The sequence below is a fragment of the Bombus flavifrons genome, chromosome 1, assembly GCF_040668555.2.
Source record: "Bombus flavifrons isolate JBK064 chromosome 1, iyBomFlav1_principal, whole genome shotgun sequence".
Taxonomy (NCBI): Eukaryota; Metazoa; Arthropoda; class Insecta; order Hymenoptera; family Apidae; genus Bombus; species Bombus flavifrons.
The window spans coordinates 14,338,585-14,365,311 of record NC_138442.1 but is presented as its reverse complement, the minus strand read 5'-3'; the positions used below and the strand labels follow the sequence as shown (position 1 = coordinate 14,365,311).

General features: G+C 39.8%; 2 protein-coding genes and 1 long non-coding RNA gene across 6 annotated transcripts; 2 read left to right on the top strand and 1 right to left on the bottom strand.

Annotated features, from left to right (window-relative positions):
• The first annotated feature begins 109 nt into the window (after positions 1 to 109).
• Pkn (serine/threonine-protein kinase N) lies at positions 110 to 26,727 on the top strand. 4 transcript variants are annotated; one of them, XM_069132418.1, is made up of 18 exons: positions 110 to 444; positions 4,231 to 4,356; positions 5,603 to 5,804; positions 14,184 to 14,287; positions 15,348 to 15,552; positions 16,527 to 16,681; positions 21,492 to 21,743; positions 21,815 to 21,965; positions 22,038 to 22,125; positions 22,240 to 22,595; positions 22,667 to 22,905; positions 23,690 to 23,857; positions 24,392 to 24,709; positions 24,786 to 24,937; positions 25,028 to 25,247; positions 25,322 to 25,429; positions 25,513 to 25,653; positions 25,735 to 26,727. In XM_069132418.1, the coding sequence occupies exons 1-18, from the start codon at positions 421 to 423 to the stop codon at positions 25,876 to 25,878; spliced, it is 3,153 nt and encodes a 1,050-aa protein (XP_068988519.1). In that variant the 5' UTR covers positions 110 to 420; the 3' UTR covers positions 25,879 to 26,727. The 4 variants fall into 4 exon arrangements, with proteins under 4 accessions (XP_068988519.1, XP_068988511.1, XP_068988504.1 ...); XM_069132410.1 differs by lacking the exon at positions 110 to 444 and adding an exon at positions 2,962 to 3,090 and having other exon boundaries at positions 23,696 to 23,857; XM_069132403.1 differs by lacking the exon at positions 110 to 444 and adding an exon at positions 2,962 to 3,090.
• On the bottom strand, positions 5,798 to 7,257 carry LOC138190117 (uncharacterized). Its single transcript, XR_011176206.1, has 3 exons — positions 7,043 to 7,257; positions 6,286 to 6,946; positions 5,798 to 5,969 (listed from the first exon to the last, which is right to left on the bottom strand). It is a non-coding gene; the product is annotated as an uncharacterized LOC138190117 (long non-coding RNA).
• LOC138190022 (serine-rich adhesin for platelets) lies at positions 16,709 to 21,395 on the top strand. Its single transcript, XM_069132438.1, has 2 exons — positions 16,709 to 19,703; positions 19,766 to 21,395. Exons 1-2 carry the CDS (start codon positions 18,813 to 18,815, stop codon positions 21,104 to 21,106), a joined length of 2,232 nt encoding a protein of 743 aa, XP_068988539.1. The 5' UTR covers positions 16,709 to 18,812; the 3' UTR covers positions 21,107 to 21,395.

The window sequence follows — 26,727 nt, the reverse complement described above, 5'->3', positions numbered from 1 at the left end:
AATGAATAAAGGCTGTTTCACCGAGCTGACATAAAAGTGATATCGTGAACACACCTTTAGCGATAGCGGTGGCAGTACAGTGCGCGCGCCTTTGGGCCACGATTGGCCCGGCACTTTCCGTCAGTCTTCAGTTTGGTGCGGTGGAATGCGCTCGTGTCTGCATTTTGTTCGCGAGCCGCGCGTCTTTCATTCATACTTCTCTGTGGTAGTAACTTCTTGTCGCTTCCTATTCAAAGATTTATATTGAGAACATCTCGTGAATAAAATCGAACGTGCGTGGTAATATATGAAATGCAGACACTTCCAACCAGCTCGGTGGTGCAGCGTACATTACTCGTGTAAACACAATGGACTTCGTCGTTCCATGCACAAAGGACGGATAGAAAGCAGTGAGTGAGTGAGTGGAGTATAGTGTCCAAGATGGCGGAATCAAGCTATTATCAGGTGAGTTGCAGGTCCATCCACGCTCTCTTTACGAACTGGTGCGCATTGGTCGCTACCCGACTGATGATTCCAGCCGCCATAATAAAAGATCGCTTTGGGCATAATTCAGCCACTTTGCATATTATATATTTCTTTCTTCTTCTTACGATCATACGCCGACAACGCGCTCGCACTTGTCTCTATGTTCGAGGAATGTTTTTCAAAGACGATGATTATCACTGATTTCTTCGTGGATTATGACTATAAACGTCTTCAGCCTGGTTTACGTTAAACGAGTCGTGACGATTTATAGACACCTGATATGGATTTAATTCATTTAGGATAATTCCAAAAACTTTCCATACAGTTCCTGGAAGCACCTGTTCCTGTCGGCAAGTGGTATTTCCTGACATTACCAACATAGGTATACAGTTCGAGACACGTTTGTCAAAGCGTAGTCGACTAACGGCTAAGAATCATTCTGACAGGAACGTGATCGTATGGCAACTCCATTGTAGCGGAAACAGCGATGGCTTAACGGCGTAACGCATCGTCATGATCAAATGACTGCACCTATGATTACCGGTTCGTCTTTTCAACTTTCGCTTTGAATTCGAACTTCTCTTCAACAAAGGATTCACATTGTTTGAATTACGAGTCTCCCTTTATCGTACATCAAATATTCAGGGAGGTGTAATGTTTTATCATGTTTTCGCAAAGAATTTTGACATGTTACCATCACACGATAATAGAATACAAAAAAATTCATTTCACTTGACTTAATTCGCATTTCAAATCGCATTAATATAACCAGGATTATTATCATATGCGTCGATTCGTCCAATTTCGCTAGATATACGATACTTTCGCAATTTGCTAACAGATGCTTTGCGTTGTGCGTAACCCAAAAATAAGATAGTACATATTGGTTAGCTATCGCGCAGAGGTACACTCATCTTGAGTTCTATTTTCTTATAACGACTAATCATAACGGCAAAAATGGCTATGATTAGAATTTTTGAAGGATGACATTTTTCATTAATGGCATTATTTACTCTTCGTCCAGTCTTATGTACAATCAGACAATTAAAAATGATTTTCATTCCTCGGACATGCTACGTAAACGTCACTTTAGTATTTAGATCTATCCTATATCAGATCGATATCGATGAAGTAAATATTTTGATTGCTGGCTGATTTTTCTGTCCTTGTTATACTAATGCTTTGGACGACTATTGACCTCTCGGGATTATTATGCATGGCACACATATTACGGAATGCATGAAAATAGCTCATGCGTCAGTGTGTCAAACTCACATATAGTCGAGGTGCATACGTTTGCTTGGGGGTTCGTTGCTTCTTTAAATCGTTCCACCCACCGTACGACTCAATTTCGCTTCACTCGTCATTTTATTACCCACTCTAAAAACCAAGATCATGTCTAATTCTGGAGTTACAAAATTTCCTATATTATGATGGAAAAGCTTTCAGACATTATCTCTATCGACAATAATTTGTTTCAAGCCTTTCGCTTCATCCCCAGCATTGCCGCAGAAAATAGTAATCGTACCGGGTGGAATTTAAAATGATATTCATAGTAACGTAAATAAGACTCGTGTAACATCTCAATTGCTCAAATCAATTTTAGGCGGAATCAGACCATGATCAAGTTTATCTTTATTAGTAATCATGCATGGTTTTCAAGCGGAATGCACAAGCATACACTATTTCTGGAATCCGCTGTCGCCAAAGTTCCGAACTTAAGCAACCTATAGGTATGTCAGTCTCGCGAACGAACGACTACAAGAATAGGATATTTCTGACTCATATTGTTTGCAGTAAAGAGTACAAGAGTATTTGTCACTCTAATTTTATGATTATAATTATACCTGATCATATAGCTTACACAACAAATACCTCAAATATAATATACACACAATCATTAGATGAGTAATTAGATTTCTACTAAAGTAAACGTTAACTTAATGGAGTCGCAACACATTCGCCATTTAGAATCGCTGTTATCGTAATGCAGATGATAAGAGATAAAGTATCGGCCAAGTCTTTAGTCAGTCTATAGAAACGATTCGATCGGTCACGTAAAAGTACCACCTGGTTGTTCTATAGATAATCGTACACATCACTAGTTGTAGATCTATGGGAATTTAAAAAGTGGTAATATTCTAGTAAAAAGATAATTGGTGAAGTTTGTCTCAAAGATAATCTCCGTAGAATCGTAGTTTGTCGCAACAGGTGGTCCAAGAGTACAGCCTAGATTTTGTCCAAATGCATTTCGTCACTGTTGCACGTTAGAGATTGGTCGCGTTAAAGCATATTTATGCATTTCAATTTACTCGCACTACGCATCGAGTCCTTGATGAGTAGGAGAAAGTTAATAGTGTACGATTTCTGTGGACGTGAGTTCAATGTTAATGAAAATCGGATACAGTTTTCAGTGAACTACTATATATTCGTAAAATATATCTACTTGTAAAAACAGTGAAGGAGAAATTTTGTGGTGTTATTTATAAGATTTGATAGGAAAGTTGAACAATGTCGTTCATTTCTTTGCGTGACGAGGGAAAGAAGCAGAAAACGTACCGGCGTTTATCGCAAATAAAGTCGAGTAAACCCAAGCAACGTTGGAGCTGTGTTGTACCATGCACGGTAACATCTTTTAATGTCTGTAGCATCTTCATACGATACACTTACGCAGGTCAGATATTTAAATGTCTGACACGTGCCCCACTGATAAATCAGTCGATTTCATCGTACATGAATTGAACATGATGCAATATCAATATTTGTTTAAAATAAATTTTGTCCCTGCATTGTGTAAATGACATTGATATTAATAATCTTATTATTAATATCATTATTAATATCATTAATAATAAGATTATTAATATCAATGTCATTTACACAGTGCAGGGACAAAATTTATTTAATAATCTTATTATTAATATCATTAATAATAAAAACAACGATACGTACAATCGCTCCTAGATTTTCCAATAATTGTATCAATAATTAACTCGTGGATATATATAGATATACACGGAGTCGAGATAGTTGATGACGCCACTAAATTGATCAAGCATCACTATCAGGGTCAATCGCAAGCCGAATAATTTAAATATAGATACGGCCATTAATTAGTCGCTCGTTAACAGGCATAGGATACTGATACCGGGAACCGATACTTATTTTAAGATCAATATTTCCCGCGGCTCAGTACGAGTTTATAACCGTGGTCGAACGAGTAGACACTTAGACACCGGTGTGCACATCCGCCGCAACGCGCCAGACAATTTCCGGCCGCGGTAAAGGTGTATTATATTCCACACTGTTTTTCTTTGCAAATTCACAAGCCCACCCATCGTTCTTCGATGTTTCCGGAAAAATGTAAATCTTACTAACAGGATTAAGCGACGTGGAAATAGAAACGAACGTAGGACGATGTTGAACACAAATGAGTACTTTGCTAACAGCGCATTATGAACCCGAAAGGAAAATTTATCCTCGTGAAACTATACGATAATTCGTGCTTTAATGCACCGCATAAAAAGTAGCGACATTAAACGTTCCGTTTTTAAATATCACACACCTACTATCGACGATGTATATCTTTACATGCTATACATCGATAAATTCGCTTTGGGGAACGGTTAATTATAATAGTTTATCGTCTTTTTTTTTTGTTTTTCAATACTCATACTTAATTTTAATGCTTGCGATAGTATTGTGAAAGATAAAGAAAGAGAAAAAGCACACTGTTCGAATAATCGAATTTGGAATCTGTTTCAGGGCGATTACATCAGGCACCCGGTGTACGAACTGTCGAGCAAGTATGGAGTGGCTAGCAGTGACCAGGTGCCCTTGCCGGCTCGTCTTGACGAGCTCCGGGAGCACATACGCCGAGAAATACGCAAGGTATGTCGAGTTTCGCTTATCCTTCTCGGCACTACGTCTCTTCCCCGAAGCTCTCTTTTTCGCCGTACACCGCAATATACACGGTAGCGCGACTCGCACGAGCACCGATCCCTCGCAAGGCAGAAGAATATCCTTTCCTCTGTTGTTCCTCTCTTCGCTCTATAACGTGCATCCTCTCTGCATCGTTGCATCTCTCCTTTTCCGTTCCTTCGCAGGGTGGAACAGAGAAATCCCATATGTGTCAGGCTATCGTCGATCCGTGGCACGCCCGTTGAAAACCGGTACGATCCACGTGACTAATGGATCCAGGCCAGAATTTATGGTTATTTCCAGGAGGGAGAAAAAAAGGAACTTTCTTCCTCTCTTTCGCGGGCCTGAAATGAGATAAGAAATTACGGCACCGCGAGCGCTAAACCACTGCTACCTTTTCGACTGGCCGATCGTAAATAAATAATGAATCGTTTCGATACTTTGTCATGATCGGAGGTGTCATCGGCTTGTTTGCTGCGTTTATCACGCGTGGTCTGGAATAGTGCAGGGATATTTAAGCGTACTTGCCAATTCAACACTAGTAGGAAATTTATTTATTTGGACTTGGAGATCAATAAAGATGGAAATTAAAGAAAGCTGAATCTGAGAATACTTTTTAATCAACTTCACTTTTATAAAAATATCAGTATACGTTGATATCGATGCAATTGTAATTATGTTTATTTACGTAACGTCTTCTCCACGGAGGTAGAGAATGTGCCTTTGTAGCGTATACAAGCAGTCATAAATCATGTTAGACGAAGTAAGTAAAACATTTCGCGGAACAGACTCGCGTTCTGGCGAGCAGGTAATAGTTTCATTAAATGCCGCTCGCAAATAGTGTTCACGGGTCAGTCGTGATTAGAAGATATAGCTTCTGTCAGGTGTGCTTGCCGGGGAAAAGTTATAGCGAATATAATAGGAGGTAATAGAATGGAAGGATAGCTCCGTGGCATGCAGATCGGGTATAATTTTACGTCTCATTTGCCCCGGGAGAGGAGTGGTCTCGAACGAGTGGACGCGCTCTGATGATTGATAGATCGATAATAACAATCGTGTCAGAACGAATTCCGTCGAGCGAAATTCCGTCTCCTGTGTGGTTCGGGTACCCTAGAACGACATGCGGCGAATATGTTTATTCCCGACGTAGCCGTGTAACACAAAAGGTTCGCCATAAAACGACAAGGAACGTTTACGTACGCTGGTTTGGTTGCAGGAGCTGAAGATAAAGGCCGGCGCCGAGAAGCTGAGGGAAGTGGCAACCGATCGTAAAGCGCTCTCCGACGTGGCGACGATCGTGAAAAAGTCGAATAGTAAGCTGAATGAACTTCAGGCCGAGCTTCAGCAACTGGAGAGTCAAATTATATTGACGCAGGGTCAGCCACAGTCGCCCCAGCAAAATCACTCGAACGGTCAAGGTAAGGCAAAGAGAAGTCGCACGGCCAACCGGCAGATACCATCTTTGTATTCGCCTTAACGCTGCATGGCATTGACCGAGAGGATAAGGCAGACTCATGCGCGCCTAAACGGGTTTTATGTAATGCCGCGTGTTAGACTTCGTGCCGATCAATTACTGCTTCAGCCTGGCGGTTCGTGCGCGTGAATACGTTTAGCCCATCGATACCATAAACGAGTTCAAGGATTTTTCGGAGCAACCGTGTGAAATTGAAATTCGACGTGGCGCGTTATCGTACGGTTATGATTCGCAAGAAAATCGTAAAAAGAGAGAGGTCTCGATAAGCAATCCCATTATAATTGCGCAACTATTGTCTAAAGTAGTCGAGTTAAAGCACGCTAACGATTTGCTTTCGTTTTTATTTTTATATTCTCTTATAAAAGAGACTCGAGAACGACTACGGCTCCTTTTCAAGATATCAATTAACGTTTCTGTTTACTTACGGATAACTTATCGATATATCGGACTAATGGCAAGTGTTCCTGTATGTTCTTTCCTGCCATGCTAACGACTGCTCTTTCTGTATCGTTAACGAGCAGCCACTTAATAACTCCACCCGCTAACGAGGCGTCGAGACGACGTCTTCGGTTTATAAAGCTCAACCGTGCGTGCGAGTTGCTGTTTTATTACGGCATCGGACCTAGCAAATCGACCACATCCAGCTCTCTGGAGCCATAATTATTTTGCTAAGCAATCATTGCATCCACGATTCAGTGATCGACGCTTCGATAAATTTTTGTTGAAAAATTGCCCATGGCTCAGCCGTTTCTCAATGGCTTCTTGGCCGTTTTTAATCTCCCCAGACAAACTTGGTTTTCAATAGTAAGAAATACATATATCTCTGCCGCGAATAAAATCCAATTTGCTTGCTTCACGCGTGATTTGCTTGTTTACGCTATGAGTCATTCGCAGTGGACTTTGGATTACCGTCTGGGATTTTTTTGAGAGATTACTCTTAACGGTTCGATCGCTACACGGGACGCATACGCGTTTGCAGTCGCAACGATACGTTATTCCGGAAACGGTACTCTGCTGGCATTTCCAGTTAGTGTGGCTGGTCATTTCCCTCGTTTAGAATACTCCGATGTACTAGCTGTGTAGTGGCTGGACATAAATTAAGAACGATTAACTCCGATGCTCGTAATCAGGGGTCATGGTATCCTGAATAGTCACGGGCGTAGCGTTGAATTTCATGCTTACCGTTTTGTATCGCTTTATCTATTATCATGATCCATTTCTTAGGAATCTTATCGTAACATAGATACACATTATAGCGCAATGTAAATCTTTTTGCCGTTTTATTGAAACATTTGATTTGATATCTTTATAATAAAAAAAGGCGCTCTTCTATTTGCCGAATTATATCTAAATAGTTCTGAGATTTAACAAGCCGATTTAAATGAAACTTCTATTTTTACTCCCGATCGAAAACAAGTGAACTCTAGAATAGTTCTGAGATTTAACAAGCCGATTTAAATGAAACTTCTATTTTTACTCCCGATCGAAAACAAGCGAACTCTAGAATGTTACGTAACTAGTATTTCACCCTTTAACCTGTAGAAAATTAACTTTAGGGAGGACAGCATTGATACCGTCTTCTCGAAATTGGTATTTCTCTTGATTCCCCGACCTTGAAAGACTAGTTACGCCACTGGGTGGCACTTAGCTATCGGTGCCGTTTCGTGACGCGCCCGAGGCTTCGTACTTGCTCGCGACTAGCGAGCAGCTCGAGTCTTGTGTTCTCTTTGAATTGACGGTAAGTGGTAGCATCTATTTATACCGTGGACCCAGACGCTCTATCCACTCCAGTTAAGTCAGTCATCATACATTCTGGGGACTAACAACCTGCCTTCGGGCCACCTCATTCAGTTCTCTCTGCGACGGGTTATGCCATTCAGAACGGTCCTAACAATGCAACTGCAAGCACCGCTAAGCTTCGTATCGTATCGTTACCTAGAGAAATAACTGGTTTCGATCCCTAAGATTGCCCTTAAAACGGCCTTTATCGCGCTGCCAATTATATGGCTACTTCATCGCATTATACGTATTTTATACTCTGTGTTTGACATCCCAGGGTGGCGTTAATTATGATATATAAAAAAGTTTTCTTCTTATAAAGTATCGATACTTCAAAGAAATCTAAGCTTGAAGAGAATACGACAATGATGCAGGAACTTGGCAGTGTCAATTTTTTGTTCATACACATGAGACGAGTCCTAAAGGTTTATATGTTATTGGGTATTCCTTACAATAACCACCTCGTGACTATAAAGATCGAACAGTGGTATGACAATATTACAAAAAAAGTATGTCATATACGTACGCATTGCCCAGATTTATTTTTCATATTATGTCATATTCATGGCTAGACACAGACCATTACCGTCACTCTGCATTAACCATCGATGCATCAACTACGTTATAAACAATATTCATGATATTTCTTGAAATACTTCAACCACGTATCTCTCGAAGGCATTATTCCCACCCGTCTTTTTTGTATTGTCGCCTTGTATTGTCTCCATTGCCAATAACAACGAGAGCATGTAAGCTTAGAATAAGATATCGCGGATGAGACTATGCCACGGATTGAGGAGAAAGTACATATTCCCTCCTTTCCTCCGGCGATTGGACGCCGCGAGGGAAGCAACGTAACGAGCAACAGGGCTCTCTCGTTCACTTTCCAGTTCTTCGAGTTCTGGCTACGTGCGTGTAACGCGCGCGTTCTCCTCGCGGGAGACAGTGAAAACGCTCTTATGCGATATTCACACATACACGTCTGCATGCGTGTACACATGATACATTGAACAACGTATTACGAGAAGCGATCGGTCGAGCGATCGCTCGCACGGAGTACCGTTGCGCGCTCGCGCGTGTATTTAGCCCGCGGCCCTCGCCTGCTTCGATGTGGATCGAGATCGCGTTTCAGCCGAACCGAAGCGAACCCACGCTTTCGCATTCCACGCTGTCGTATATCAAGAAGGCCCTCGGGCCCTCTCTCTACTCCCTTGTCCCCTTTTAGGGACTACCTGCTTCCTCCTGAGACTCTCGACAAGCAGTCGACGCAAAATTACGCGACACTTCGCAATCGAACAACCTTAGAAACAACGGGCAATGTAATGGGTAATAGAGATATCGCGACACGCATGAATTGTACTCGACTACGTCGATCATCCTCCATCTCCTCCTGCTCGAAAATTACGATCATTTTGTTGTTCAGCGTGTATTTATCAAAATGACGGTCAATTCAGCGGTTTCCTTTCTTCCTGTGCGCTGCATCATGCACGGCTTGCCTTCGTACTCGAGGACAAATGCAATTTTTCGATCGATCGTTTCAGCGGTTACTACGGTCGTACGGACCGAAATGACAGATCAAGGCCTGTTTTACGCGATATAAATGTATGCGAGCGCAATTTGTAGCGTGAGAAGTAATTGGTGCACGATTCTTGAGTCGAGTTTGCAGATTTCACTCGTCGGATCATTGTTTTCGATCGTAGTCGAGATATATTGGTATCGGTATGTAAAGTTATGGCGTGTAAAAGGTTGTCGTTTTATTGTTGTAACTGCACGCCTCTTTCTCAAGTAGACTGTTATCGTTCTCGCGCGACATTTGGTCGGTTACGCGTACCACTTCTAAATAAACGGAACGCATTACATAATTCCCGCGTTCTATAACGCAAATCACGTTGCCCCGTGTACACACCGAATGTTCCGAATCCCGGATGATCTCGATGATGTGGCCGTTTGTGATTCATCGATCCGGTTGGGAAATTTTTCTGTCGGGAACTTTGTAGATGCTCGCGAAAAATTTGTACCATAGAGCCACGCTCTGTTATCCTTTCACCGGGTGGCCTGTAAACCCCAACCAGTGCGAACTTTATTGCATACAAAGTCGGTTTTATGTGCGTTCAAGCCTCAACGTTTGCGTTTACCGGCGTAACACATCATCCTATTTTTGTCTCGCGTCTCATCACCGTTACAGGAAGTTACGTAATTTTTTCAAAATAAAGGAACCAATAGCATATTTAAACCTATTAAACAATAGCCCGTTAAATATGCGAATTGTACATGAAAATAATCAGAAGAAGAGTTTATTTAACATAACTATTTTCTTATCTAGCATTCTATTCTCTTGTGATACCTATGATTTAAATGTTCATGCATTCTCGGTATGTCCGTGTTGTCACTGCGTGGTAGAATAAAAATCAAGCATCGATAAGGTTTCATGAGTCATGAACTACAAAAGTCTCGTAACACGTCGATATGTATTGACTGCTATCGGCCGATATATACGAATGAATCGTTCCTGTGCGTTTATAGGTTACGTATGACGCCTACGGACAGTGAATGAGAGAAAATGTGTCATAGATTTGATTGATATGGTCCGTTGTTCCATCAAGCTTATCAAAAGCCTTCGTTGAAACCGTTTTACGACCCTTTCCACGGTTCTCCGGAACGGTACGCACGTAATAATTTACAAGATCGAGGCGAACGGTATAGCACTACCGCTTTTCTGCGATCGTAAACTCGTCGATCACTCGCAGTCGCAAATAAGCGTTGCGATTTATATCAGCTAATTGACGGCTTGTATAGGATTTTAGTAGGCTCGCAAGTGTGGTCACGGAGAAGGTTTTTAAACGGAATACTTTTCAGGAAACCGGTTGCGCGTAATTTTCTCGTTCGACGCAAACGGTAGCCCCTATACTAATAAGTTAAATGCTACGCTATAGTTAAACGCTGGCTGTTATCCTGGGTAGGTTCACGGAAAGATCTTGTCTTTATTTCAAAGTGCTGTCTTCTCGTTCTGGCCGTAATCCCGTGACAAATTTATTCTTCTGGTCATTTACTTTTGAAGAGACGAAAATTTATCCTTTTCTTTCCATCCATCTTTAGACCACTCGCTCATTCCCAGGTCTAAGAATTTCTTCCCATCGACTGTGCCAGCGCACAATGGTTGAGCAACGTTTAGGCCAATTAATAACATATTCTATCGCAAGACACTTGACTGGTTGACGTAAGTGATGGTTACGCGACAGGATACCAACACCGTGTACCTCTTGATCGTGTGTGTTCTTTACACCGGTCGGCAAGTTCACGCTTAACTTCTAGTCACGCTAATTATTTTAATCAGTCCCGTAATAAGGATGTTGCAGACCACACTCCATCCCCTTTTACGATACAGTGGAACACAATTACTCTTTACGTATATGTGTATTAATATATGCCGTAGGAAGTGTCTGGCCCCCAGGTTACGCTTTATGAACGCGCGTCTGTGTGAATCGCGTGAATACGTGGAAAGAGCAGCACCGGTACGCACGTTGCAGGCGAAATCATGAATGGGCGACGTGCGGAGAGTCTGTCGAGTGCTCGAGCATACAAAGAGGAAATCATGTTCTAGTCTATCGTTAGAGCGTCGAACGATTACAATTTTTAATTTCGCATCTAGTGCGCCTTTTTCACGGTATCCCATACGATTTCTCTCTAATTACAACGTATCTTTGCTCGTTGCTTTTTAATGCGCCTTTATATGATTCCTCCCTATGGGCAAGTAACGCGTCTTGTGCAATGCAACATGTTCCACGTAAGAACGTTCGTAGTTACGATACCTAACTCGAGAAAGGACTGTGTCGACTCGGGACGAGAAAGGAAAATATAATTCTTGTGAGATGGCTCGGCGTTGAGTTAGCAAGTTTCACGCGATGCTTTTGTCCCTGACGAGATGATGCATGCAAGCAAATTATGCACATACGAAGAGACGCGGTAATACACTGGTGTCTTTCTCCTATCGTCCCGAAGGGTTGCGTGCGTTGCACCCTATCTCGTCAAACCGGTGAAAAAGATAGCAACTCTCCTCGGTCGGTAAAAATAAGAAAAAAATGCAGCTCATCTCGATTGCTTCGTTTTTGAAAGTTAAGCGTGGTACGAGCGCGTTAATAATTCTATTCATTGTTTCGAACGGGAAGATCGAAAAGGGTGGAACAGCGCAAACCGTATGGAGTTTTGTAGTCTGGAAACAAGGAAAGTCTTTGTCATATCCCCTTGCTTGCGAAAACGGAGTATAATGGGGCACGTGTTCTGGTACTGCGCTAATGACATGGTTTCGCGTACTCTCCGATGCGGCATTGTCCTAAGACCTCTCTTCTACTGTTTCGCCTTCCACCTTCTATTACGAATTATTCTTTTTTTTTTCCCGTTTTCGACATCCTCCCTTGTGTCATTCACCTTCTTTTCTCTATGTTATTCTCCCTTTTTAATTGTTGCTCCCTTTTCCTTGTGTTGTTTCTCGGGGAACCGACCACGTATATTTTAACAACAATATGCGTACGATATCGAAAATCACCACGTTTGGAACGTGAATTTCGTTTTTGCGCTCTTCCCTTCATTTTTTGTCCTTTCTGTATTCCTTTTCTAAGGATCTTTACTTGAATCGAATCGATTACAACCACGATACCCTCGTATATATTCCACCAGTCGGACAACCCTTTTGCGAGTACCTCTTCCTTCCGCTATCCCCTTTCTCGTTTCTTGGGGAACGAATCGCACGATGGAATCGGTCGAGTTGAACCGACACTACTCTCGTATGCATTCCCATGGTCGATATTCTCCTTATTTTCCTCTCTTTCTCTCTGTTTCGTTCCGTTGTTCGCCTTATTCGGACATGTCAAGCTAAACGCGTGCACCGACGAGTGCAAGTGCGGTTGTCCCTATACATAAGCGTCGTGTGTGCGTTTACGTGCCTCTTTGTCGGCGGTGAGCACGTTTCTTCACGTCGTTACCGTTGTTTTCCGTGCGGCTGGCTAAATCTGCACTCGTACTCCCGCTTAATATCGATGGTAAATCCTCTCCCGTGGGGCCTTCACGGTCCGGCGAGCTCGAAAGAAATTTCGCGTAGTTTCGTGCGTTCGTGGTAATCCTTTGAATATCGTGCACACACACACTAGCACTCAGGGCCACGCAGGCCACGAATTCGACGGACATGTAAACGAGGTATCGACATGTCGTTGTCGAATACTTCGAACACAGGAAACTGTATATTGTATGCCATGGAAACATGGCTGTATATATCGCGTCACCTCACTGTGATTCGAACAGAAATTGCAAAGAAATATGAGTATCAAGGCGTGTCCGGTACCTATATTAAAACGAGACTCTCGTACGTTTCGCAAATGCTGGCAATACAATTACGTAAGTGGAATTGATTACTGTAATTGTTTGAAGTTCCGGTCTGCACGGAAACTCCGCTTATAATTCTGACACTCGTTTTTCAGAATGTTTCCGCCCTTACCTTGCCGCGATCTACTTTTACGATCGCGACTTATGCAATGAATGCTCGTAGGAGTTTCTTTGAATCCGATGAAATATATAATAACTCTGTATAAAGCTCGATACAGAATTATAACGATATCGACGACAAATTTTCTTAGTCACGTGTCTTAATAGCGTACGTACCTATATTTTAATGGCAATATCAATTGCTTTTTATGCAAATCGGATAGTCTGTGATTTCACAGCGCACGACCTTGATTTATGCTAGTTGAATCGCGTCATAAAGGATAAACGCTAAACCTTGCTAGTAGGTATAGATGTTAGGACTTTACCATCGAAGATCATGTTTGTGTAAAAAGCATTACGCAAATTTTCATGCAGATTTTTGCTACATATTCCAACGACCTACGTAAATCATACGTCAATTACGTGGTTTTTTGTATTCGTGTTTCCCTTTGCTTGGAGAGGCAGTAATATGGCCGATCGCGAGCAGCTATTAATTTTACGATTTCGATGAGAACCGAGGCGATTACCGTAAGGATTTTCGTTTTATGGTCGTCAAACGTTTACAACGTCGACTGACGTTGCAGGTTTCAGTGCCAGTGAAAATTGGCGATGGGAAATTGACAAGCAACGGTGTGTGCTCGTCTGTATACGCGAAACAAAGAAGATTAACACTTTTTCTACGCTCGCATTGTGCTTGAGACAGCGTTAAATACGTGGGAGTCCTTAGCTAGCCTCGGAGATATCTCTAGTGGGTTACAGGAAGTGGGATTCGAGTACCTTGCGATTTCACTATTGGACACTCGAGGCGCTTGCATAGATGTAACGAGATGTACTGGTGCGAACCGACGCCCACGCTAAATCGTGTTTTAATAGGATATCGTTCTTAGTGATTTATTATATTTTTAATGTTTAATTGTCTTGAATACCATGGAATGAGATTGAAAAATCATGAAGGGTATTAGAGTTTTCTGAAGAAAATTAATTGCAAAATTTACTTTTCCTATAATCGAAACGTTTTAGAGTGGATAAAGAAGCGGCTTTTTATTTTCAACGCCTATTTTCGTTTCAGACACGCCTCTGTCACCAATGGGGCCGTCGTCGCCGAGTCAGGAGGGTCTATTCACGGATCTTCGTCTTTTGTCCTTGGAGAAGCAGCTCAATATCGAACTCAAGGTAGACATCGTTAAAAAAAAGAAAAACAAAAATATTAAAAGTATCATTATCTTACGAGTTACGAAAAAAATAGCTGAGACCATAACTCAATCGATTAGATGAATATTAATTTTAATTTCGTAATTAAAATTGAATATTAGTCTAAATTAATATAACCAATTTTATAGTCCTAGATATTTTTTAAAATTATAAATATCAATTAAAGAAGGTACGAATATTAACCTAATTATGACATCATGGTAATGTTTATGTATATGCTGCACTACTGGTTGATATCTGTTTAGTGTATCTTAATAATGTGCATAGTGATAGTCGCACTGTTCCTATCGTAATCAGCCTACGAATGATTACAGGCGAGACATTTCTAGCCCGTTCTCATTCTGTGAGTCAGCAGTGAATCGTCGGCATTTTTTCTTCACTAAAGATAGCTTCTCGTTTCATCATATGGGAGATTTTCATTAATCAACGTTAGCAAGCTTTGAACTTTCTTTATAATCTTATTTGCACTCGTAACATCAATCTGATCAAATGAACTCGGGATCAAACGAACGGGAGCACTGTTATCGCTTTTCAAGTAATCGTTAGATCCTGCTGTTTTAACTTCTACTTACGGATTAAAGTTGAAAGTTAAAAAAGAAAAAAAAGATGAGAATATTGTGGATAATTTCTTGGAGAAACTGAAAAAATGTACGTCATTGATCCTGGCTTCTCGCCAGCTTAGAAATGTCAACGAATTTTCAATGTCTGCGGCGATATATGTAGAAGCGAAATCGTATCCCTACGTTATATGACGCGATCCATTTCAAAGTATAATAGGTTTAAATATCGAGCTGGTGAATACTTACAATGTTTAGGAAACGCGTAGTCGCTTATCAGATCTCGCCGAGAGAGCAGCAAAAATGCCGAAATTTTTCTTTAAAAAGGTGAATCACTGCCGCTTTATAAATGTAACGTTATCAGACATAGTTATTTTTATTACTTATAAATTGTGTAAGTTATATCAAGAAATCAAATATTTTTCGAACTTCATAGTGATCCTGTTTTTCTGCTCATATTTCAGGTGAAGCAAGGGGCGGAAAACATGATTCAGAGTTTGACGAGTGGTAGAGATAAAAAGTTACTGCAGGAGGCTCAACAAATGCTTGACGATTCTCGCGCCAAAATCGAGTTCCTACGCATGCGAATAATGAAAGTGCGGCAAGCTCGTCAGCAACAGCATGCACGCGATGCTCCACCACCAAATGGCGAGACAACTAGCAATAAAGGTACAAAATTGAGCATGCTGTCTCTTCTATCGAATGCTCGAACTGCTTAAGGTTAAGAGTCTTAACCGGTGCAGATAAGAAATTAGTCACTTCAAGGACGTAATTATTGCCAATTAGAGTTCATTATATCATATAGTTATTCGGGATACGCTATCATGACTCATGCCGAAGTATTACGCGCATTACGTGGTTGGATCATAGTAACTGCTAAAATACAGACCACCCATGAAATATAGTGGTAATTTAGTGGAAGTAGCAATGGATGTTCATAAAGGTTGCTCTCTCACGATTGAAAGGGAATTTTCGTTTACCAAACTCGAAACCTTCCTGAATCTTGTAACTTCATGCGTTAATAATTTTTCATTAATGCTTCCTCTTTTATAGTTACCAACTTGATAATGAACAGCATAAAACCCATGGACTATATTGGACTTGTGCATCATTGTATTTCTCGGTACGCCTCTGGTCATGTACGATCATTGTTACCGCAAAGCATCGTTGTAAATGGAAGCTCCTTGACGTTTATATTTAATATTTTATTCGATTATACGTATATGTACATATGTATTAAAATTGCAAGATGCACACACTATGTGGCAACGTAACCTTTATCTCTTTGATGTGAAAAAAATCCATCGTTATCGTTCTTCTCGTTCGATTCATACAGTAAATTCGAGCAGTGAAAAAGAATCAACCATTCGAAGAGGACACCAGCAGGCAGTCTCGCGTGACGCAAAAGCAATTTTACTTTGCCTTTAGATATCAAGCCAATACAGTCGTGTTATAACAAGCTATCCATTCGCGTACCTCTGTAAGCTCTCAATATCTATTCCCCGCTAGGGAAATGTATGTTCGAATGAACACGAAACGCCATTCGAATCGTGTAAGAATTTTAATTATTATCGTTCGATCAGATATTTCGATGAAAGGTGTATTGGTAGCGTGGTCGATAATATCGAACATTCTAATTACAGATAGGTACGAGCCTAGCTTGGAGCTCGCGCTGGAGGAAAGGGTGGAGGAACTACGACATCGTTTACGGATCGAAGCTGCGGTTGTAGAAGGGGCTAAGAACGTGATACGTCTTTTACAAAGTGCCAAAGTCGCCGATAAGAAGGCCTTAACGGAGGTATGTATCATTTCCTGTTCAATATATGCAATGATATGACATGTCACGTAGGGACTGACATTCGATAATGAAAAGCTTTTGTAAGACAGAACGGAGATACGCTGTCAAAAGGGAGCTATTGATATTATATTCTACTTAACAGACATGCTGTCCTTTATAAGTCATCGTATCATTGAACAGCTAACATGCACGCCTTTTACGCGAAGAATATTCATTAGCATTGCTTTCAATCTATAAAATCTCATTCATAGTCGAGGACCACAGAGACGAGACTCCAAAAGGTTTGATTTCGAAAATTATATCGTCGTTTTAACGTAAGCACTATTGTATCCCGTGGTCGACGTAAATCGAAACGAGAGATCCGACAATCAAACTCGCCAAGTAGATTAACGATTTTCTGTGTATCCAAGTCGCACGAAAGCGTTCGACGTAGACGACTACGTCGAGTTTGAACAGCAGTAGCGTATACGCACCGGTCTCGAAATAGCACTGCCTAATCCCCGCTACCCCGTCGTCTTCTATGACGCCTTTTCGGGTCGCGCTTAGTTACCACCTTTCGAGGGGAGCTGGCACAACCCAGTCGTAAGCAACGCGATAAACCAACGACATGTGCGCCAATCAATCGCGAACTGACTGTTCAACAAATGTCTGTGTCCTTTGCTTGGACATTCCTGGGCATATAACTCGTGGGTAATTCACGCCATCGTACCGAACTATGACCTGAATCTCAAGACTGACTCGATTCCGCCCAAAGTTATACTCCCGTTGGACGTCGCACTCTTCTGCACCCAATTTGCTACACTCCAAGAAGACAGACGTGTCTGTTCCGCGAGATATCGTCGCCGTTGTCTAGAGATATACCTGTGGATGCAAGAAGCGATCGAAGTTTAAAAAGCTCAAAAAACGAGTTCCTAGTCATTCAGTACGATATCCCTTCCGTTGGTTTTTAGAACGTCGAGATTTTCTGTGAAGCACACTGAATTCCACGACGGAAACCGACTGACAGAAATAGAGGATGTTGCACGTTGAATAATTATACATTTGTGGAGGCGAGAATACTCGACCCAAAGCTCATATAGAGGGCTACTTCGATCGAGTCGATTTCGTCGTTCGAAGAGTCGAATAAGATTAAGACAAAGGAAACCGTGCATTTATTCAGACTGGCTAACTGGATAGTATTAGTAATTCTTTTTTATTCGAAGAAAATTGATATTCGATATGCATGACGTATCTGTCAGTAGAAACGACTAATCGGCAAACGGTGCCTTATTAAAAGTATCATCTGGTTCCAGGTATATTTGGTCCGACTGTACGTTGCTCCAAATTTATATTGTGCTAATTATACTTTGAGTCGCTGCTCTAACGTATGGTTTGTCACCTTACGAGAAACGAGTAAACGATGACAATTACACTCGATATTTGAAAATCATTTGTGAGCAGCGATAAACGTAAACTCAAGTAAAACAACGCGTTAACACGATAATGCGATCATAACGTTGCGTAAATCTTTTTTTAACGAGGATGAAAAGAAAGCTTCCTATTTCATGAAAAGTGTACTGCTACGATGCAAGAGCGCTCTTCGAACAAGAGATTATTTTACAATTTCGATACGTAATATTGAAACGATACAAGAGATTCCGAAATCACTTGAATACAGTAATACTGTTTCTGAAAATAGATCACGGAGACGCAATATCGCAGAATTGCCGTCTTTCACGAAGAACTATGTAATATATGCACTTGTGAAATACGTTCTGAAAATACTTTCGTTCTCTTTGAAATTGTTTAATCAATTTTTGCAAAAAATTGCATAACAAATTTGCTTGCTGTGGAACGAGTCGTTAAACGATTGAGCTTGTTGAAATCTAGTAGAAAATAAACGACATCGAGAAAGGAAACAAATAGCAGCGCGGTGCTTCCATCTTTCGCGAATGCGATCGATCGTTCGAATCGATGTGCAACGGAAACGATGTGGAACGGCGCTAGCGAAAGAACGTCGGATTCTCTTCGCAAGGGAGGAGAGAAACGGTTGTGCGAATGCGTTTTCGCAGCGAAACCGATTAAACGCTCGAGGCGATGATGTTTTGCGGTGGATAACAGCGTGGAGAAGGCTGAAAAAAAAGGCTACAACATGTACGGGCGTCAAGGTAACTCGAATAACACGCAACCACCACCGTGGTTGGTGCGTGCAGAAGTCACGATTCGCCATGGTACACCGGTCACTTCGGAATCCAGTCAGGTACCAGTAAGCATGTCTTCAACTGTCACGGATTCGAGTGGTGTTCGCATGATATATCGATGGAATACCAGTCAATCATCTTCATTACCGACAACTCCAATCGTCACGACTTCTGGTCCACCCCTATCCTCCAGCTCGTTCGGGTTCCAACGAGGAAACATCGTGTTTACTTCGACGCCGCCTCCAAAGCCAAGCTACTTCACGATTCCAAGATCAGGCTCGTCCGGGAATGACGATTCTATGTCATCTAGAGGACGGAGTGTGAATGTCTCGGACTCGGGCTATAACAGCGGGCAATTTTCACCTCAATCATACTCGAGTCTGCCTTCTCGCCGTCCTTCCAACAGTTCTTCTCAACAATACAATCGTCGATGCAAGAGCACATGCAGCATCGTACTATCCGCCGTGGATGCTGCAGGCAGTTCGAAGGAACAGAGTTTCAGCAAAATAGCAAGCAGTGAAACCATCAGGCATTCGTACGACAATTCTTGGCGCCATCCCTCGACGCATCAACATGTGTTTTCGCGTCAGCAGTTCAGTACGTTACCGGAAGTTTGCGAAGAGTGCTCCGAGGGAACCGTTTCCAGCGTACATGATACGCATTTGTGCAGTAGTGTACAGGAAAAAGTTACGACCAAATTGACCACAGTCAGTAAAGACGCTTCTTCGCAAACGACGGATATAGAATCCTACGAATCTTCGTCAACGATCGTCAGTAAAAGCAAAGTAAGAAAGAAAGCGGCTACTGGTCTCCATCCGTTGGACGAGCAGAAGAAGAAGAAGGTAAGTTGTATCTTCTTGTCCTGAAAGATGAACAGGTTCGTATCATGTGTATCTGATTTTAGCAAGAGAGTCAATCGCCAACAGTATCTGAGACCACGAGCGTCGGTCCTTCAGCGGACTCGGAAAGATCCGATTCCTCAACGAGAGATGACAGCGCGAAACGAAAATCACGAACCGTGCACATCGATGTGTACTGCACCGGCACTGACGATGATGAGAACACCGATACGACATCTGAGAATGAATGCGATACTCCTATGACCGTATTCGAGAATCCGGACGTGAAGGTCACCCATACGCAAGTAGCAAGTAACATTCTGCCCAGAGGATTTCAAGATGACAAGGCCTTTTTGAAACGTGCTACAGAACGACGATGCGATAGCTTTAAACATGCACCAATGAGGATGCCCTCCATAGCTAGTTCAAAGGGCTATGACAGTGATGACGTCCTCAGCTCGCTTTATCCTTCTCAATTCAGTTCTTACAGCGCTCTTAGAGATCTCGATTCAGCGCCCTGGTCAGCTGCGTCCTCTAACGCGGGCATTCCATTTGATTATGATTCGACTATTGCTACTTCATCTAAAGATACTCTGTCCGACATAGAGTCTTTGATAAATAACGAAGTAGACTTGACCCCTTGTGATAGCTTTGAGTATGCGAGCAGTTCGGATCGCGAAAGAATACGAAGAATTGAAGAAATATGGGCTAAGACGGGAAGTGAAGGGAAACAATGGCGTTCACCAGAAGTTGAGCGCAAATATTTGTTGCAGAATCGAAAGATGAAAGAATATTTAAAGAAACATGAGATAGGATGGTCGTCGGGTGACAGTGGCGAAGAATCTGACGAAAGTGGTACAGTTGGATGGAGTTTTGTATCTAGCGAGGATAATCAAAGAATGTTTAAAAAAGTTCCGACCATGCGACGAACAAGTAAACCTATCACTGAATGTACGGACAGAAACGCTAGTATAGTGGAACAAGAGCTTTTGAAGCAAAAAAATTTACAGCAGGATCATTCTGATTCTACGACCCGTAGCGACAGTATTCCCCACCCGTACACTTTTCGTAATCAAATCGGTTCGTTCGGTTCCAAAAGCCCTTCCCCTCTTCCATCGAAAGTACCTTCGCGAGTTACTTCTCCCTTTATGACGCCTCAGGGCGAAAGAACCGACCATATTTTGAAGGCCTCGATATTCGGCGCGGTAGTGAACGCGTTTCGAAAGCCAGGCCATCACATAGGACCTTCCAAGAACCCCTCCTGTTCCTGTGAACATTGTCGAAGATATTTCGAGGAACTGAATTCACGAGCTTGTTCTGTAAGCGAATTCGAACGTCAAACGGGATATCGTTTACAGAATGAAAAGAGGATATTTCGCCCGATCCCGAAAAATGACAAATCCTGAGACTCAATACTTCATTAACGCGTTTTTAAAAGTTTTTAAAAATTGTATCATTATTAATAGTATTTTCTGTTTCTTGGTGAAACTGTATTGAAAATATTGTAAGGTTGTGTTTTGTAACATATAACGCGTGTGTTAAGTTATATTTATTGAATAAAATATCATACTTTTTTTTTCTATTTATGATTGTTAGCATCTGCTAAAACATTCTGCTGAATATAAAGCATTTATGTAAACTAACAGATACACGCAATTACTTAATGCTGTTAATAAACGTTGATTATATTAGTAATTACACTTCGTTACGTAACTCATTTATTCCTACCTCTGTGAGTACTTGTTCAACATCGAATTTTTCTTTCTTATATTTTCTCCTGAATTAATTTAGGCTCAAGCAAGTCTGGCAGAATCGAGTAGAAAATTGGACCTATTGAGATTATCCCTTGAACTTAGAAGACAAGAATTACCACCTGACAGTGGTACTGCTGCTCAATTGAAGAGAGAATTAGCTAGTGTACAATCCGCTAGCCCGGTTCCTGTAACCTACACCTCGCTACAACCGTTTCGTGGTCCTCTAGAAGGTAAAGCTACAGTGCCTGCATCGGTTTCAAGATGTGCTGCTGTTACTGGACAATTAGAGGTAAAAGATATTTTATAACGATAGCTTCGTATAAATTCTCTTGCTTCAATAATATGTACTTATAATTTTAGGTAAGATTAATGGGGTGTCAAGACCTGGCAGAAGAAGTGCCTGGTCGCACAAGAAGAGAGCACCCAGCAAGTCCGGATCTACGTAGTTTCGTTAAAGGTGTTACAGGACGCAGTTCGAGCAAATCGTACAGTGTTAAAGATGAAACAAGTAGTAAGTTTGTTTTACAAATATTACAAATTCTTATGAAAAGCTGAATCTCATTCATTTTTGTATTTATCGTAGATGATATCATGGCAGTTATTAAACTGGATAATCAAACAGTAGCACAAACTAGTTGGCGACCGTGTTCCCAACAAGCTTGGGATCAAAGGTACTCTTTTATTGTATACATATTTCTGTTAGAGCTATACTAAACTCTTATACTCCGTTTTATGATAAAAAGAAGTCGGAAGTGTTAGTTTATATGAATACATTGTTTTCATAGGTTTTCCATCGAACTAGATAAATCGAGAGAACTTGAAATAGGCATTTATTGGAAAGATTGGAGATCTCTTTGTGCTATAAAATTTTTACGTTTAGAAGAGTTCATCGATGATGTGAGACACGGAATGGCTCTACAATTGGAGCCGCAAGGTCTTCTCTTTGCTGAAATTAAGTTCTTGAATCCTATGATTTCGAGAAAACCTAAATTACAACGTCAACGCAAGATCTTTAAGCAACAGGTGAAGAATTTCCCAAGAGCTAATCAAATGAACATTAACGTTGCAACCTGGGGTAGACTGTTGAAACGATCAGCTCCTTCATTACACAATACAAGAAACTCCGAAAGTCCGCCATCTGGTAAGTACATGTTTTTCATTACGTTTACAGCAAATTGGCACATGACTGCTGTACGAATCTATATTTTTTAGGACCTCAACCTTTGCAACTTGTTTTTGATACTTCGTTAGAAGATAAACCCGAAACACCTGGGGAATTGCCTGATCCTGAAAAGGGAGGCTTAGGTGGAGCCCGACCTTTAGGACTATCAACTTCAAGTAGTAGTCCTACACTGCCACGTCCTCCAGAACATCCTCCTCCACCACCACCTACAGTTACGAAGAAACCTTCAATGCCTGCACCTCCACCGCCACCAAAATTAGATCAAGAAGTAGGTCCTGCAAAATTTACGTTATTTTTTTCTTTACTTTCTTTTGCAACGACGTTATACTCACCAAAGTGTTATATAGAAAATAGTTGTACACTATATTTTATACTTTTTTTTTAGCGATATTGTAGTTGTCCGTCATATTACGAAGTATTTCGAAGTTATCTAGTATCTTCTTTTACTTAAAAGGTTTAGGGTTTGGTACACTATGGTTATGGGTAAAAAAACACATGTATACATTATATTATATCCAGTTGAGTCGATATACTTGCTAACGTTTGTATATAGTATTATATCAATGTACTTTATCAAGGCATGTTAGTATACTTTTATATACTTTCAACTGTGCAAGATACTGCTTCGAATATACTATAAATATACCTTTTTTTATAGGTATCTTGCAAATTTTAGAACGCGATGTATAATGGGCAACAACTTGTTACATGTTTAAACCGTACAAATTGTTTATTCGTTTTTTACTTTAAGCTTATATCGTATTTTTAATTCTTAGCTTTTTATGCATAGTAATTTTTACAATGTTGTTTAGCACCCACATGAAAAAGGTACTCTGCAATATGCATTGTGCAATATATTTAGTATTCCTTCAACAAAGTTGCAGCAAACTCCCTTCAATAATTGGATCTATTTGTTTTCTCAGTATGTAAATTATTCGATTCAAAATGTTTATTACAATTTTATTATTGATTATGTAAAACTTTGCTAGGTTACAGTTTAAAGTATATTGCAACTTAAAGTAGTTTTTAGAGCTAAGCAGATAGTAATGTAGTTACAGAGTGCATTAAGGGAGTTTGATTTCCTGCACAACGAGGAAAAGGGGGGTCCTCAGGGGGCAAATTTGAGGCCTCTTGTAACAGAGCCTCGTCCTGTGCTGATTGCACCACCCTCTCCACGCACACCCTCGCCCCAACCTGTCGTCGAGTTTCCTGAAGATGAGGTATATACCTCCAATACACGCAGCTTTATTTATATATTTTTAATTTTTGTGCTTCTGTACTAACACGTAAAGTATAAAATTGTTCTTCTAAGTTCTTGTAATTCATTTTATTAAATTAATAAAATATAATTAATTTTTTGGTATATTAATATTTCTTTTAGCAAAAGCATGTACCCAAATTTTTTGCATGTCTGTATGTGCGTATTACATATATCAAGGCTTTTAATACTGTACTTGTACATGTTTATGTCTTATATCAACTATAGATGTCTTACTGCTAATGTCGTAAATACTTGATTATTCAACAGCTTTAGGGCTTTTTCTTGATAAAATAGCAAGCATACTATTAAATAAGTGAAATTTACCTTACCTATAGAATATACTAATAACATATGCATTGTATTATAACTAAAAATTTTTAATTGAAATTATGATTAACATATATATACATACTATCAATTAATATGAAAGTAATTAATATAAATTTAATCATTATCTTTCGGTACTTCGATTTAAACGTTTTAACGATTATAGGTTGTATATGAAATGCCGAACAAGCCTGCTCAATATAGAGACAGTGCCTACGAGTCTAGAAGACACTCGCAACTTACTGGAATGACTATAGAAAACTTTAGACTACTATCAGTTCTTGGCCGTGGTCATTTTGGAAAAGTAATCCTATCGCAATACAGAAATACAGGAGAATACTTCGCAATCAAAGCATTAAAAAAAGGAGACATAATAGCAAGGGATGAAGTAGAGTCATTACTTTCAGAGAAGAGAATATTTGAAGTTGCCAACGCTACGCGCCACCCTTTCCTTGTAAATTTATTTGCTTGTTTTCAAACTGAGGTATATATTATTTTAGTTATGTTTACGATAAATGTTTTAGTCAGAATATGGAAAATTAATGTTTTATTCCTTATAGGCACATGTGTGTTTTGTAATGGAATATGCAGCTGGAGGAGATCTTATGATGCATATACACGCAGATGTGTTTGGAGAGCCACGAGCTGTATTTTATTCAGCATGTGTTGTGTTAGGGTTGCAATACTTGCATGAAAGTCGAATTATTTATAGGTACATATTTAAATAAATAAAAATTAAATAAAATTATTTATGATATTTTACATTAAATATGCGATATTAATGGTGTTACTCAATTTACAGAGACCTAAAATTAGATAATTTACTGTTGGATACAGAAGGATATGTAAAAATTGCGGATTTCGGTTTGTGTAAGGAGGGAATGGGATATGGAGATAGAACAGGAACATTTTGTGGTACTCCAGAATTCTTAGCTCCTGAAGTTCTTACTGAAACTTCATATACACGGGCTGTTGATTGGTGGGGACTTGGTGTATTAATATTTGAAATGCTCGTTGGTGAAGTAAGCATTTTATCCAATTTTATTTTATTATGCATTATGATCACTATATTACTAATTAACATCTTCTTATTTAGTCACCATTCCCTGGTGATGATGAAGAAGAAGTTTTTGACTCCATTGTGAACGACGAAGTTCGTTATCCACGATTTCTTTCGTTAGAAGCAATTGCAATAATGCGTAGGGTAAGAACAATATAAATATATTTTTTTCTAGTAAGGTAATAAATAGAACATAAATAATTTGCGCTATTTATGTTTAATTATAGTTACTAAGAAAAAATCCTGATAGAAGATTGGGTAGTAGTGAAAGAGATGCTGAAGATGTCAAAAAACAAGCATTCTTCAGGCATATAGCTTGGGATGATTTACTTTTAAGACGCGTAAAACCACCATTTGTTCCAGTAATTGTAAGTATTAACCTTTTCTCATGTATTTTTTACTCCAATTAGTATATTTGTCGGTAAATGAAAATTATACTTGTATTTCAGCATTCTGTGGAAGATGTCAGTAATTTTGACGAAGAATTTACATCAGAAAAGCCACAATTAACACCACCTAAAGATCCTAGACCACTTAGTGATTTAGAACAAAGTCTATTTAAAGATTTTACATATATGGCTGATTGGTGCTAGCCATAACAACAATGTTAATTGTCTTTTTGTTAAATTTGATACGCAAATCATTTATTATTATATTTTCAACATCATTTTAAGGGCAATCAAATCACAATTAATAACACTGTTAATTTCATATGTATTTGTTTAATTTTCAGAGTATGTTTAAATTGTACAGATGTTTTACTTTTAGTATCACGATATAATCAGGCATATAGAATTTAAAAAATTATGTTCAACATACGAATCTCAGGTTTTTAATTAATATGTATGAATGTCAGACTTTTAACTCGTAGTTACACACTCATCACGATTGTTTCCAATACGCAACGTAGTGAATAATCATAATTTAAAATATCTGGATATAATATTCAGATTTAATCAACTGTATGAACAGAAAAGAAACATAAATTTGTATAAGTAATTTCGTAGCATGTTCATATTTTGATAAGAAACAGCAGTTTGGAATTTAAATTTTTAGAGATTTATACCATTTAATTAAAATTCACTAGATGTCGTAATCATGATTTGAAGTATTGACCAAATATTTGATATGATATCTGTTTAAAATATTATTTCACAATTTTCACTTAGCATAGTCATTTTTATATAGTTTTCAAGTACTCAACAATAATGTCCTTATAGAATAAAGGATATTCACTGTATAAACATATTATAATTCATAAAGTTGCAGAAAATAAATCAAAACGTAGTTGTATTTGCTCATGCTCATGTGATAGGGAATTAAATGAAGAAATGGCACTATGTATAACAATGTTGAACAACATAATCACAAGTTAACACTGGACGCATTAATTATATCAGTCACGTGTACCTAATTATTAACACGACCACTTATTTACTTAA

Bases quoted from the DNA above. Each gene is read 5' to 3' on its own strand.
- LOC138190022 (XM_069132438.1), top strand. From the start codon at position 18,813: ATGTACGGGCGTCAAGGTAACTCGAATAACACGCAACCACCACCGTGG. The intron at 19,704-19,765 runs GTAAGTTGTATC...ATCTGATTTTAG, and splicing joins ACGAGCAGAAGAAGAAGAAG to CAAGAGAGTCAATCGCCAAC.
- Pkn (XM_069132403.1), top strand. From the start codon at position 2,977: ATGTCGTTCATTTCTTTGCGTGACGAGGGAAAGAAGCAGAAAACGTAC. The intron at 15,553-16,526 runs GTACAAAATTGA...TTCTAATTACAG, and splicing joins CGAGACAACTAGCAATAAAG to ATAGGTACGAGCCTAGCTTG. The intron at 23,858-24,391 runs GTATATACCTCC...TAACGATTATAG, and splicing joins TCGAGTTTCCTGAAGATGAG to GTTGTATATGAAATGCCGAA.